Here is a 15,356-nt window from a genome sequence, read left to right as displayed (position 1 = left end):
TCTGTACTATTTGGCTGGCAAACTGTCTTTAATTGATCAGCAATTAATTCAGTAATATTTGGTATGAATACTGCTGTTTAGGTTATCACTAATCTCACATTCTGTTGCTAACTGTAGTATCTTCTGATGTTTCAGGACCATTTGTCACTTGCCTAAGTGAGGAAGTTTATATTTAAATTGAAAGTGAGTTTTTTCACTACACAAGATTCAGGCTAAAATGTTTAGGAAGGAATGTAAAACCTGGTATTAAGGTGCGAAGATACCTTTTCTGGGTGACAAAACTTCTCCCTTCCCAATAGTTGTGGATTACAAAGTGATATGATTCTTTATTTGGGTGTAGAAAATGAACAGAAATAAATGAATGTAGAGCTAATATTAAGGTTGAGACAAACATGACAAAACTTAAAACTTTCTATATCGTACATCTATTAACTTGGCTTAAAAAAATTCAGCTTAAATTTATTCCCACGTGAATGCACATTGCAAGAAGAAAATATTGACACTGGATAGTGGCTCCAGATCTGTTGGACACACATTGGATGTAAAGCAGGTCACTTGTTAACCTTTGGTCAAGAATGCTGACTTAATGGCCACTGTCACACATCTATCATAAAGCCAAATACATATGTTTAATTTAAGCCATGCTTGTGCTTATATCTGCATGTATTATTTTTAAGCATCACAAATCCAAAAACATTAAATTATGAACAAAGCTTTTATTTAGCTTTGGATTCAATATAGAGAATATATTTAACTGCTTTACCGAATTAGATTGTCAATATTTGTAACCCTTTTTAATGCTTGGTTATCGATCAAGTCTCATCAGCCATACATCATAGAACTTCTACACCCCAATGCCAAATTGAACAGTTTCCTTCCAGTGTACTTTCTAATCCTGTTCTGAAAGATTCTTTGTAACACAAAATACAATAAAGCAGGCTGCGGTGAAAATTATTTTGGCAGATCCTTTTGATAATACAACGTGTGGTGGTGATTTTGCACCAGCCTTCAAAGACAGCAGTGACACCTGTGATGAACGTGTTCTTAATTTGACTTTTAGCCTCTTTGAAGCTTTTGAGCCAGATATTGAAATTAGTTCTAATTCTGTACTCAGAAATAACTGGTGCTCTACCTAACTGATCTTTGAAAGAGCTTTAGGCAGGCAGGTCTTAATTTTTAAGTGTATTTCTGATCACTCATGTAAATTATTGAAAAATGATTTCAAAATTTTGGTCATGGACTGCAAAATGCTAACTGCATAGAGAACTATTTAGCCTGTGAATCTGATGTGTGAAGCGTCCCTTTGATTTGAATTGGGGAATGGTACACCTTTAGCATTTATGCTAAAGACTTTGGATACATTTTAAAAAATTCATTCATGGGATGTGGGTGTCGCTGGCTGGGCCAGCATTTATTGTCCACCCCTAATTGCCCTTGAGCAGGCAGTTGTGAACTATCTTTTTGAACTGCTGCAGCCTATGTGGTGTAGGTAATCTACTTGAATTTAAGCCACAATGTAGTAAGTAAATTTAAAGTGATAATTGATGACGGCATTGGCTGTAAAGGAAACCAAAAGGAAATATGATGTGGAAACAGTAGAACCAAATGTATGATTATTTTCTCATGCTACATTTTACTGGGGAATTTTAAAGTATTTTCTTGTCTTTGGTATTCTTTGGTATCTTGTAATGTATCTGAGGAATACTGTTCATTGTAAGTACCTTAAAGACACTTAAGACAGTTATAGATCTAAGTTAGCAATTCTAGAACATTAACACATCACTAGTGACGTCAACAGGTTTTCGAAACTGAAGCAATTAGTTACCACATATACTACTGACCTTTACCAAGGTTCATGATTTGTCACAGATCATCATGCTGCAAATCCTATAAATTTTATACCTTTGACCAGTTTTTAAATTCCATTGTAAATTTGGATCCTGAGTGTTTAACAGATAACACGTAGTGAGAAGGAGAAACACTAGTTAGACCGTAGTTGAAAGATTGTGTACAGTTCTGGTCACCACATTGCAAGAAGGCTATGATAGCATCAGAGGGTACAGTGGAGATTTACGAGGATGTTGCCAGGAATGGAGAATTTTAGCTATGAAGAAAGGTTGGATAGGCTGGGATTGTTTTCTTTGGAACAGAGGAGGCTGAGAGGAAATCTAATTGAGGCATTTAAAATTAAGGATCCTGGATAGGAAGGACCTATCTCCCTTATCAGAGAAGTCAATAACCAGGGCATAAGTTTCAAGTAATTGACAAATATTAAAGGGGAGTTGAGAAGAAATCTTTTCACTGAAGCTCAGGGTCCGAAACTCGCTGCCAAAAAGGGTGGTAGAGGGAGAAATCCTCAACAAAAAAATACTTAAATGTGCATTTAAAGTCTCATAATTTACAGAGCTATGAACCAAGAGCTAGGTTGGGTAGTGCTTTTTCAGTCAGCCCAGACACACTGGGCTGAATGGTCTCCTGTGCAGTAAATTTTCCATGCTTCCAAAACCAGTGGCCAATAGGAAATAACTCTTTCTCTTGATGTAGACTGTCAGTTTAACACTGTCAACCATTAACCCGTTAAACTATCTACAGGCTGAGCTGGAATCTGCTGCATGGGTTCCATTATGTTGAATCATTATATGTATCTGAGTAATGATTTAACCTTTCCTGCAGTTACAGTATTTGTAGGGAGATATGCAAGTCTGTCTTCACTTTGCAATTGTTCCATAAATTTTGGCCAAGTTTCATGTGATAGATCATTAACTTTGCCTTCGTACTCCGGTACAATTGAGATGTTTAATGATGTTGCATGTAGTTTCTCTTAGCCTAGTTTGAAACTTTTAATTAGGTAACTACCTTTGAAATAGTCTTCTAAGTTGTGAAATTTATCTGTTATCAGATATATAAGCATTTGAGAAACAGGATGGTGTAGATGTATTCTTTTCTGCTTGAGTAACAATAAGGTACTTCATGTAGTGGTGTCATCACATTGTTTTAATTCTGTAAATATGAATTGCAAATATTTTTCCCTTGTGCACATAAACTGATTTACACCTTAGTGCTGTACTTTATTTTGTATTCAAACACATTAGTGAAGCTAATGTTTTCCTCTTTTTTGTATTGCAGGATTCATCATATTAAACAGCGGGGAAAATGGGTTCCTTGTCTGTGATGGACTTTTTGAAATAATTGCACATTTTATCTGCTGCTGGATATAAACATCTTATGTTCTGCTTCCAGCTTTGAGAACAGCATGGCAGGCTTTAAACGTGGATATGATGGAAAAATTGCTGGGCTGTATGATTTGGATAAAACATTAGGCAGGGGTCACTTTGCTGTTGTGAAACTTGCACGCCATGTTTTCACTGGAGAAAAAGTAGCAGTGAAAGTCATTGATAAAACAAAACTGGACTCTGTAGCTACAGGACATTTGTTCCAGGAGGTACGATGTATGAAACTGGTGCAACATCCCAACATTGTCCGTCTGTATGAAGTGATTGACACTCAAACAAAACTTTATCTTATTCTGGAATTGGGAGATGGAGGTGATATGTTTGATTACATCATGAAACATGAAGATGGTCTTAGTGAAGATCTAGCAAAGAAATACTTTGCACAGATAGTGCATGCAATATCTTATTGCCACAAGCTGCACGTTGTTCATAGAGACCTGAAGCCAGAAAATGTAGTCTTCTTTGAACAACAAGGAATTGTAAAACTTACAGATTTTGGGTTTAGTAACAAGTTTCAACCTGGAAAGAAGTTAACAACAAGCTGTGGGTCACTTGCGTATTCCGCCCCAGAGATTCTGCTCGGTGATGAGTATGATGCGCCTGCAGTAGGTATGTTCATTATAAATATGGCCTTTTGAGATAAAGTCATCAAATTTCTTTTTTGATATTATAAATTGGATCACTTTTACATGTTTAGATGAATGTGAAAAGTGCTGTAGCTGTCAGCAACAATTAAATTGCTCCTAGTTTCTTTTAATTTTTAATTGATATTACATTGAAGTGGTTTTAAAAATTTGCCCAGTTATATATGAACATGCAGAAATAGAGGACAGGAAAAAGATTCAATTGGTCTATCGAACCTTCCATGACACAATGCAATCCACAGCTGCCTACTCCTGCACCCACTCATTCTTCTGAAAGGGAGAATAAACCTGTCCTAATATAGGAAAAATAACCTGGCTATAAACATCTTATGTTCTGTTTCCAGTTTTGAGAACAGCCTGGCAGGTTTTAAACATGGAAATGATGGAAAAATTGCTGGGCTGTGTGATTTGGATAAAACATTAAGCAGGGGTCACTTTGCTGTTGTGAAATTTGGATGCCATGTTTTCACTGGAGAATTACAATCAAACAAGCTCCAGTTAACCCCAATGACGGATGTCCTACCTTTTGAAGGCTTGCAACAAATCTGCACTTGTCTAATTATGTGCTTTTTGTAACTTATACTGATGCCCCGATCATCCCATGTTCATCTAGCTTAAATAGTCTGTCCCCAGAGGCAGGATTTTTATTCCTTCATTATTTTAAAATTCTAATTTACACCCCTAGCACTTTTCCTAACTAAGAAACCCAGTTCCCTAAGTCTAGGTTTATAACTAAAGCTCTTAAAACAGGTATCAATCGAATTACTGTCTTTGTGCCTCAACACCACCTGCTATGTGAAGGTACCAAAACAGGACACAGTATTCTAGATCTAACTGGACAAAGGTCTTGTACAAGGCAAGAACTAGTAACTTCAGTTTTATATTTAATTATTCTACCTATGCACCCTAATGTGATAGTCACTTTCACAGCAGCCGAATGACACCAATTGTGTGCTTGTAGTGTTCATTCTCTGTTCAGTCTTGAGTAGCCAACCTTATGGTGTAAACACACGATGGTATTACCCCAGTCCATTGCAATGCTTCCAGTGCAATTGGAAGACATCTGTCATTCACTGGGCACATTCCCCTTGTCATCTAGATCCTCTTGCTGGCTACTTAATTTGTCTAAGGTACCAACTACCACATACATATTTGTGTTATTACTAAAAATGAAGAGAAACTGGCCTAATGAGGATATCTGTGGGATTCTGCTAGTTCCCAGCTCCCCGTACAAAGCTGCAACCATTAATAACTACCGTGTGTGTGTGTATACAATATTTTATTATCAAACCCTGGAGATGCCCAGCAATCTCAGAAGATGGAATCTTATTTAGTAACCTCTTGTGTAGGGCTTTATCAAAACCTTTTTTGGAAATCACAGTACACAACATTCACTGGATATCTATCGATCGTGTAACTGCTTTGAAAAATTTGATCTGATTGTTGAAAAAAGTTACCCTTTTTGAAGCTACATTGAGATTCTCTAATAACCCTTGCTCTTTCTATATGATATAACATATCTCTAATTATATCTTCTAGCAACCTGCCTAGACTTGAAGTAAAATTAAGGTGCCTGTGGTTTCCTGGTTCTCAATTAGTTCCCTTAAACATAGGGATCACACAAGTGCCCCTCCATCTCTTCCTGTATAACTTCATGAATATTTTGTGCCTATCAAGCACAAATCATTAAAAACTGGTTCACAGGTACAAAAGGTAATCAAAAAGGCTAATAGAATGTTGGCATTTATCATGGATTTAGAATACAGAAGAGAGTATGTTCTTTTCCAGATTGTGTATATCCTTGGTCAGGTCCTACCTGGAAAATGGCAATCAGTTTTGGGCACCACACCTTGAAGGATATACTGGAGGGGTATGGTGTAGAGTTAGCAGTATATATTAGAGCTGCAAAGGTGTATTCCCATGAATTTAGAAGGTTTGAGGATTCGTTTGACTGAAATTAAAGGATGGGATTTGGTAGATACAGACAAATGATTTACTCAGTTCTCTGTGGGAATCCAAAACAAAGGGGAATAATTTTAAGATTAGAACTAAGCCCTTTCATTCCGGACTGAAATCTGGAAGCAATTTTTCATTCAAGGGGAAGTGGAAATCTGGAACTCTTTCCCCTCTCTGGATGTTGAGTCAGATGAAATTTTAAAGGCTCAAGTTTATATTCAGTAAGGGTATTAAGCGATATGGATTCAAAGTTGTAAGTGGAGTTGAGATATAGATCAACCATAATCTCATTGAATGTTAAACAGGCTCGAGGGACTGAATAGCCTCCTGCTGTTTCTGTGGTAGTGGAATAAATAGCCCTGCTCTTAACTTTCCTTTGCATGGATTATCCTGGAGGAGTGGGTGATTTATGCAGAGGATAGTGAGGCCCAATAGCATTTTATGTGGTTTAGTGTTGTAAACAAGGCTTGTAAACAAGGCTATCAAAATTGGATGTGAAGAGATGCTATCTGCAAGTCACCAGGTGTAGAATTGTTCTGGTAAATGGAGTACCAAAGTTCTGTCGAAGGGTCATGAGGACTCGAAACGTCAACTCTTTTCTTCTCCGCCGATGCTGCCAGACCTGCTGAGTTTTTCCAGGTAATTCTGTTTTTGTTTTGGAGTACCAAAGGCTAGGCATTTAAAATGCTGTTGTAAGTAAATTGGGGTGTGTTTGGCTAGAATATTGAACCAATACACATCTTGTTTCAAGAAAAATACCAGGATTTTCTTCTTAATTGATGATCCAATTATAGGCACACTCAAGAAGAGCAAAGAAGTCATATTCCTGCAGGGTTACAATTATCTCCTGTGTGTCATCATAAAACCAGAAAGGGGAAGCTCCTCTGGGCTCTTGTCATAAGATCCAGCCTGTTTACTGTTCTATCATTGGTCATTTTGCATTGCAATCAGGCACACGCATGTCATCACACTGATAGAACCACACTTTTGTATGTTGGTCACTCTCTGAATCTGTTTAATTCTAATGGCTGTTTCTAGTGGTGACCTAAGAGCCAATCTTTCTTTTACATCTCTTTTCTCTCTTTCACTCAAAAGACATTTTGGATGATTTCTCCAGTTCTTTTGTTGGATTAGTTGATCATAAATTCAATCACAGATTATCCTGATCAGGGTTGTAAAAACTAAGGATTCACAATTTAGCTGTGCACTTACTGCTTACAATACAAAATGACCAAATATAAAGCTCATTTTGGCTATGCACTTCCCATTGATCTCTACCATGTAATAGGAGTTAGTGAATTCAGTGTGTTATATAGCATAAAGTAGGTGAGGTCTTGGGTATGGAAGAAAAGGATGTTTCCTGGACCTTGAGGAGAGAAGCATATTGCTAAACCTGTTTTCATTAGTGAAAAGATTTAGGTGGGATCATGACCCAAGTCTTTAAAATGCAGGTACTTGTAAACTGTAGATATAAACAGGGTATTTGATGGAGACTGAGCACAAACTAGAAGTGAGGGGTTTAAAATTAATGATCCTCCAATTCATGTAGAAATTAGGAGGGAGAGAAATCTGCAGGTAGGTGGATGTGTAGAAGACTCTTAGCAAAAGCAATAATTATTTCGTCAATTTTTCAAAAGGGAGTTGGATACATATATCTAATTGAAAATTTATATGATCAAATATGTCATGTCATATATGATTGCTGTGGGTTTTTAGAAGGAAATTGTATACTTGTCATTGGACACTAATGTGCCCAGTTTGGGAGATAGCTCTGTCTGTCTGTCTGTCATCGTGTTATTTCAGGCATTGGTCACCAATTTAGTATTTGATCCTGACAGATTAAGTTATTTCAAAACCCAAAGAGTGCTTTAAAAGCTATCCAGAGAATATCCTTATTCCGATTTCTGTACCTGTGTTTGCTTGCGAATAAACCAGCTTCCCTTTACCCAAATAGCCTTGCACATTCTTAATTAGGTAGTCTTATCTTAGATCATTCCATCTTTTTTATTAATTAGCCTGTTACATTGTGTTGCCTTCTCACAAAATTATTTTAAGCAATCGGATTATAACCAATGTGTCACACCTCCCCCCAACCCCACCCTCTCCTCTTTTCCTGCTGTTCCAATGGGTCAGTGAAAACCATGTAGCATGGAGATGGGCTCATGGGACTTCTTTCCTTGTAGTTGTATAAGTTCTTGCATCTCGCCTCTCCTAGCCATGTGCCATTCTCAAACTTGGTGTGATGTAGATGTGCCATTTGGGGGCAGGGTATTGGATCCTTCTCGTGCACTCATTCAAAGAAGCTATTGATGTCCATTATTTGAATAAATTGCAAAATCTGAGTAAATTTGCCTATATATGTGTGAGGGCTACTTTCTCAATGTAGATGTTCCACAATATGTAACTTTCATTTCCCTTTTGCAAAATACCTTGTTTGATGTATTGGAGGTGTGGTTGGAATGTACTTATAGGTATGTTTATTAGAGGTGGGTTGGCTACGTTAAGTGTGAGTAGTTCTTGTGTTTATGACTGTTCTAACTTGTTAAAATGCCGTGGTGTTTCTGACTGCATACTTGAGAAATAGACTGAGTGGACCTTGCAGAGAGCCACTAGCTTTCTTTTGTTGAATACGTCTCATTTCTATCATTAGTTTCTTTGTAGCCTTTTTGAGACCCAGCTAATTGCCCATTTGTACAACTGTTCTATTGCAGAGGTGCAGGGAAATTACTTGCTATACAACAATTTCTTAAAAGAGGATTTTGTGTCTCTAAAACAATGTTGCCCAATAGAAATTGCTAACTAGCCATAGGTGTTGCTATGGCTAGTATGGCTAGTAAGTTTACTTATATATTTAAAATAGCTACCACCATTTGGTAACCAAGGAAGTAAAGCACCCCCGATGATCATAAAGCACCCTCTTTCTTTGTTACCATTTTACAAACACACACAAGGTTAAAGGGCATGTGTATATGCTCTGCAATGAGCATTGAGATCACACATCCAGTGATGGTGTCTGTTACTTTTTTAAATTATTTGATCAGGCACACAATTAGGCACATTTGGATTCCCAGTTAGCCACACATAGCTAGTGTGTTTCTATCTTTTGTAGCAGTGAAATGCATAGTTCTACTATGAATAGGAACGCAGGTGCAATAATTTGTTACTTGGTTGGCCCCATTTCTTCAGTGAATAGTTGAGCCAAACAGATTGGAAGGTTGCAGGTTTAATCACTAAGACAAATTATTTGGTCAATTATCACATTGCTATTTGTGGGGGCTTGTTGTGTTCATTGACTGCTGTGTTTCCTACATGACAGCAGTGACTACACTTCAAAAGTACTTTGGAACATTCTGTGGTCATGGAAGGTGCAATGTAGTTGTAAATCCTTTATCACCACGCTGCTGAATTAGCTGAGCTCAACCAGTGTAACTGACTATTGGGCACTAAAAGTAAAGAGAATAAAGTTCTTTTGATTGCTATTTGGTAACACTTCATGGTAGTGTAGACTTCAGTTTAGAACCCAGTTTACCTCTGAACTCCACTGAAAACAGCCTACCAACACTGAGAAGGCACTTGCTGGAGTATGGCATCAATCAGGAATATAAATAAAAGGTGTGGGCTAGGAGCAGTGGATTTTAGTAAAAGTCTTTTTGGAAAGCACTTGCTCATTCAAAGGAGACGTTGTCCAATATCTGAGTGAATTACAAAATCGAAGTAAATTTGTATATGGCCAAGAGCTGCCACCTCCAGGATGTAGGAGTTCCACAATGTGTAACTTTCATTTCTCTTATGCAAAGTACCTTATTTGAGGCACTGAGAGGTGTGGTTGGAATGTACTATAGGTATGTTTATTAGAGTGGGTTAGCTCCAGTAAGCGTGAGTCAGTTCTTGTGCTGCATGACTGTTCTAACTGGTTAAATTGCCATGGTTGTTTCTGATTACATACTTGAGAAGGAAAGAATTCTGATTATAACCAACACAACTGGTTATCCAACATTCTGAAAATATTGTTCAAAATCTTTGCATGTAGAGAAATTAATTGGTTCTGATTTTGGTACACAGTGCTAAATTTTTAATGTCAGATATATTAGTGACATTTTAATCTTGCAAGCTTAATTGTCAGCATTAAGTACTCACAGGTCAAATGCACAAGGGCAGAGTTTACTCTTTACTCTGTCCCATCAACATGCCTGAGCCCCTTTACCTTAGAAAATCATACTTTACATTAATTATCCTTGCTTTTCTTGAGTCAGATTGGCAATTAGTGTCAGTTAACACCAGGAACTAAATTTAAACTGCAAAACACATTGGGTTGTTACAGACTACTGACTAATGAGATTTTCATGCCCTTGGTCTGGACTGGAATCATGCTAAGGTCTTAGCGGTAAAAACTCATTGTATACAGCACTTCACTTTCCAGTCCGCTGGAGCCCAGGATCTTGTGACTCAATAGGAAGCAATTCTGAAGCTTCAGGTTCAAGTCCCACTCCAGGGCTTTGTTGGCCACAGAGGGAGCATTTATGACATGGTTCAACTGTTGTAACAAACCATTGAGTTACTAATGTCCTTTAGGGAAGGAAATCTGTTGTCATCACCCAGTCTGGCCTAGATGTGACTCCAGATCTACAGCAATGTGGCTGACCCTTAATTGCCCTCTGAAATTGCCCAGCAAGCCACTCAGTTGTTTAGGGACAGACAATAAATGCCAGCCACATGCATATCCTGTGAATGATTTTTTTTAAAGAAACAACTTTGTCTCTGTGTGCCTTTAGATTTGATGAAATGATCTCATCATTTCTGACCTTTTTAAGGAATATATAATTCCACTATTGTGCAGCAGTTACAGTGCTACTCCTCAAAGCAAGTTGCAAGATTCACCCCGCACTGTTTTGACCTTCTAACCAACCTAAATTACTCGAGGAGGAAAGATGTAGCTTTTATCATACGGATTTCTGATTTTGTAGCATGTGGGAAGAATGAAGCTCCTATGTGAAATCACCTTTGAGCTGTTTTTAGTGCAGAAATTTCATCAAAACAGGTGTATTAAACCTATTTGATTTCCCTTGCTGCAGATAACATGTTGCCTTTATTGCTGAACCCTCTACATTATCGTATTTCTTTTTGAGTCCAAGCCAATTTGGTGTCAAGTTTCCTCCTTTTTTCTTTGAAACTTGATCTTCATTTGGACAAAAGTGAGATTGAAATATTTGATTGAGCTGAGACCTGCGAAAGTTAAGTACTTGGAGAAGTGAAAAGTCCAGTGACAATACCAATACAAATAGTTTAATGGTAGGAGGACACTGTAGCACATTCAATCTAATTACCTGTCTTTGAGAGGGGTGACGGGGGGCAGCTGCATGGCACTTTGACAGTTGATGCTCCTCCACTCTGGGGGTACCTTTTAGGTATATGTTATAAAGACTGTTCCTTGGCAGTATCTGGGAAAACCCGTCTTGGAGCTGTATGTACCTTTCACGTAAGTACATTAGATGGTTTAAGTATATAACCTATACTTATGACTCAGCACATAAAATAGAAGATTTCCACTTCATTCCTTTCCATAATGGACTTATTTTAACCTGTCTTCTGTCTTCCCCTACCTCCTTGGGCTTTATAATGCCTTTCCACTGTCTGAGGCAATTTTTATACAGTATAACATTAAATATTGTTTTATATAAGATATTCAGGCTGTTAAGCTGATTACCTGCTACATTATGATAGTAGTTAATGCTATTATCTTCAGACTGATTTCTTTTTATCCCCCCATCTTTACTTTCTTCAGTTCTATAAAATGATCCAGTCCTAACAAAGGCTAATATTTCTGGCATAGACCCTATTTCCTCCCTCGTTACAGAGGCTAACAGGCTGGTGTAATCCAACATTTTCAATTCTTATTCCTAAATGTTTTAAAGATGCGATTACCTCATGCAATTGTGCTCAATCTAAACTAGAATTCAAACTTAAATGAGCCTCATCCATGTTCCAAGCCTCATTATCCTTTTCCATCTAATGAAAGAAAACAAAGACTTGCATTTATATAGTGCCTCAGGATTTCGAGTGCTTTAAGCCAATGAGGTACTTATAAAGTATAGCTGATTTTGTAATGTTGGAAAACGTGGCAGCCAACTTGCACTCAAAGATCCCACAAACAGCAATGCGATTTTTAAAAATCAGATAATCTGTGCTTGAGTGATGTTGGTTGAAGGATAAATATTGGCCAGGGCACCAGGGAGAACTCCCCTGCTCTTTGATTAGTCTCATGAACTCTTTACATCCACATGAGTGGACTTTTGTTTCATTGGAAAGACTGTACTTATCTTCCAATCTTGTATATTGTTTGGAAGGAGTGTGAAAACCTGTGTAACTGTCCTCAGGCAGTCCCTCAGGATTGCTTCCACTAAGGTTTGATGGGTTCTGAGATGGCTGATAAGTCAAATGTGTGATCTGGAGACTCTGCAATGTGTGGAACAGGTAGTGCTTGAAGAGTCAGGTAGTTGAGTTGTTTGGAGGTTTATGAGCTGTCTCTGATGTCTTGATTTCTTCTCTGCATGTCCCTGGTGAAGTCTCTTGATTTGTTTGGTGCCTTCCGAGCAGAGCTTTCTCCATTTTAGTTGGTCATAGGCCAGAGACTTACCCAAGTTGGTGGGAATGTTTGACCTTGACACCCCAAAGCGTGTCCACTGTACCCCGGGGGAATTTCCTGTCGTGACTGAGAATTGCATTGGAAGTCTGGTGTTGGGTGTGTACATATGAATGAATTATGTAACTGTAGATCTTCCACTGCTGTGCTAAAAGGGTAGGTACCAAGAGTTATGGTGATATTTGAAGAATCTCTACAGACTGAGGCCAACAGCCTGAAGCCGTTATTGTTGACTAAATACCTTGTGGGAAAGGACTGTTAGTTTTCTATCTAAATCTGAAGGCTAGCTCCCTTACTTTATACAAGTATCAAATTACTCTTACGCACAGACAAGAGATAAGGGGACTAATTTTAACCTAATCAGCACTGTGGGAAACAGAACTGAATCGGGCTCCACATTAAAACACACACAATTCTCAAGGGGCTTGATAGGGAAGATGAATCCCTGGTTGGTGAATTTAGGACTAGGGATCATGGTCTCAGAATAAGGCATTTTGGACTGAGATAAGGAGAAATTTCTTAAGGATTGTGAACACTTGGAACTTCTACCCCAGAGAGCTGTGAATGCTGAATCAATGAGTATGTTGAAGACTGACATCAATAGATTTTTGAACTCTAAGGGAATTTAAGAATATGGGGATAGTGAGGGAAGTGGATTTGAGGTAGAAGATCAGTCTTGATTTTTTTGGTGGAAAAGGCTTGAATGACCAAATTAGTTTATCTTAAGTTTTACACCCCGCTGATTTTGCCTTCTACTGAAGCCAATAGGAAATAAAACCAGTTGAGGGGTGAAAGTGGTGGCACGCAGAGATGTAAAACGGGAATCTGATCCGACCCTGTCGGTTTCCTGCTAGGTGAGTCAGGATAACATTGTCCCAATGTCTCCATTAAGTTAAAAAAAAATGTAGTCCTTGTAACATTCCGAAGTTCTTTACGTCTAATGCAACGTTTTGAAGTGTAGCCAGTTGATCATTGCAGCAGCCAATTTACGGGTCATTGCAGCAGCCAGGGTACTCAGGAATTTTTACGTCAGATGGAGTTTTAACACCTCACTTGAGACAGCATCTTCAACAGTACAGCACTCCCTCAGCACAGCACTGACGTGTCAGCTGAAATTGTATGTTTAGGTCAATGGTAAGGATTCAACTCTCAACTTTCTGACTAGGAAGTGGGAATGCAGCCAGGCTGACAGCTTATGATATGGATAACGAAAGTTTTAATTGCCTCTTTATTACTAAAGTCTGCCTGCATTGAAGAGGAGGTGTCTTTACCAGCTAGGGTGACATTACTGCCTATTTAAGCTGACAATTTGATTTAGGAGATTTTTTTCTCCACTTGCTTTACAGGGATAAGCAGCTTAAGTATACAGCTGATCTCAGGGCTTTTGATAAAACCTTGAAAATGTTATAGAACATTATAAATGAGGGATTTGAGTTGGTTGTATGATCAACTAAATCAGTACTGAGGCGTGATTAATATCAGGTGTTTATCTGGGTTTTCTGTGCTTAGCTTGACATATCTGCTCTCGTTAAATCTTGGTTTCTATGTGTCTGCTGTTGTTTTCAAATGCATCACTCATTTGACGTCAAACATCATGTTAGTATCGAAGGTCCAATGGGTAAAATTTAATGATTGATTGTTTGAAAGAAGCAAAATCTCTAAAGTTACCAATTGGGTAATTGATTCACTACATGTGAATGAGTCAAAAAAATAGCAGAGTACCAGTGGGCACAAGAGGGCAGAAATGGAGTAGCTGAAGCCTCTTGTTTTTCAAAGCTACAATTCACAAATTGACAAGTGCCATAAAACTGTTCAAATTCTTCATCTAATCTTGGATGGCTCCTGATCATTTTGTTCTAAAATGGTGTAAGCATTTCAACGTTTAGGTGGTACAAGCTATGGAAGGATTTGTAGATGAGGATCAGGCTGTTAAAATCAATACTGTTGTGCTAGCCAAGATCAGGGGTGAGTGGAGCTTATTCACTTAAGTACCAACTCCCCTTACCACAATACCACCCCCCCCCCCCACCCCCGGCACAATAACACATGCCAGTATTCATGTGTAATATCTAAAGATTCAGCAACTTAGAATGGATGGCATTAGGTGTAATTATGTCCATAACGTTCTGAAATTTACAATCCTGGATGCATCCATATGGCTTTGGAGCTTTGGGCATTTGCTGATGGGTTTCATCCAGCCATTCTTGAAAACAGGGTGGTAACTTTTGATAGTTCCTTGTTCTTGGAAGTGAGGGAAGGTTGAACTGCATGTTCCTTTATACAGCTACTGCATTCTGTATGCAATCCCTTCATTTCCTTTCATTTGGAAATTACAGGGGAGTAATGATTAAATGTGAATACCACCAATCACCTCCATGAATTGCAACACTAATTGACTTGAGAGAATTAGATACTTTAAACCTTGAAATCAAAGCCTGAGAGAGAAAAGAGTTAGCACAGAGTGGTCCAAATTCTTGTACCGTATCCACTTAAATGGTTGGACAATTTTGTGACAATACAGTGTTATAGGTTTTATTTTTTTCAAATTTGATTTCTATGTGGAGTGTGTGGCTTGAACTATCATGAGATATTGATGCTTATGGATCCATCACTACTAGTGGTGGTGGTGATAAGGGGGAGCTTATTTTCTAAACTGATTTGTCCCTGCCCTTAAATTTAAACACATCTATCATAAACATTGAGAATTTCTGTTCTCAATTAGGAACAATGGCATATCACCGAGAGAGCAATTTCACAATGTTTGCAATTAGAACAGTATATCACCAAAATGTGTATCAAAGCAAATATTACACAAATTAAAGTGTAGAATTTTTGACTTTGGCAAATGAACCAAAATATCTGTTGGAACTTGGTCTTGATTTC

At 38.1% G+C, this 15,356-nt stretch overlaps 1 protein-coding gene across 4 annotated transcripts in view; it reads left to right on the top strand.

Moving 5' to 3' along the window:
- Positions 1-15,356, top strand: part of snrka (SNF related kinase a) — a 35,062-nt gene that overhangs the window by 5,641 nt on the left and 14,065 nt on the right. For all 4 annotated transcript variants that reach the window (XM_041189663.1, XM_041189665.1, XM_041189666.1 and 1 more), the window contains exon 2: positions 3,127-3,842. In XM_041189663.1, coding sequence (XP_041045597.1) covers positions 3,254-3,842 — 589 coding nt within the window. In that variant the 5' untranslated portion in view covers positions 3,127-3,253. The remainder of the gene's footprint in view (positions 1-3,126; positions 3,843-15,356) is intronic.

This window comes from Carcharodon carcharias, chromosome 6 (genome assembly GCF_017639515.1).
Source record: "Carcharodon carcharias isolate sCarCar2 chromosome 6, sCarCar2.pri, whole genome shotgun sequence".
In the NCBI taxonomy this organism is placed as follows: Eukaryota; Metazoa; Chordata; class Chondrichthyes; order Lamniformes; family Lamnidae; genus Carcharodon; species Carcharodon carcharias.
Note: the sequence above shows the minus strand (reverse complement) of the source record. Positions and strands in the feature narration are given on the sequence as shown.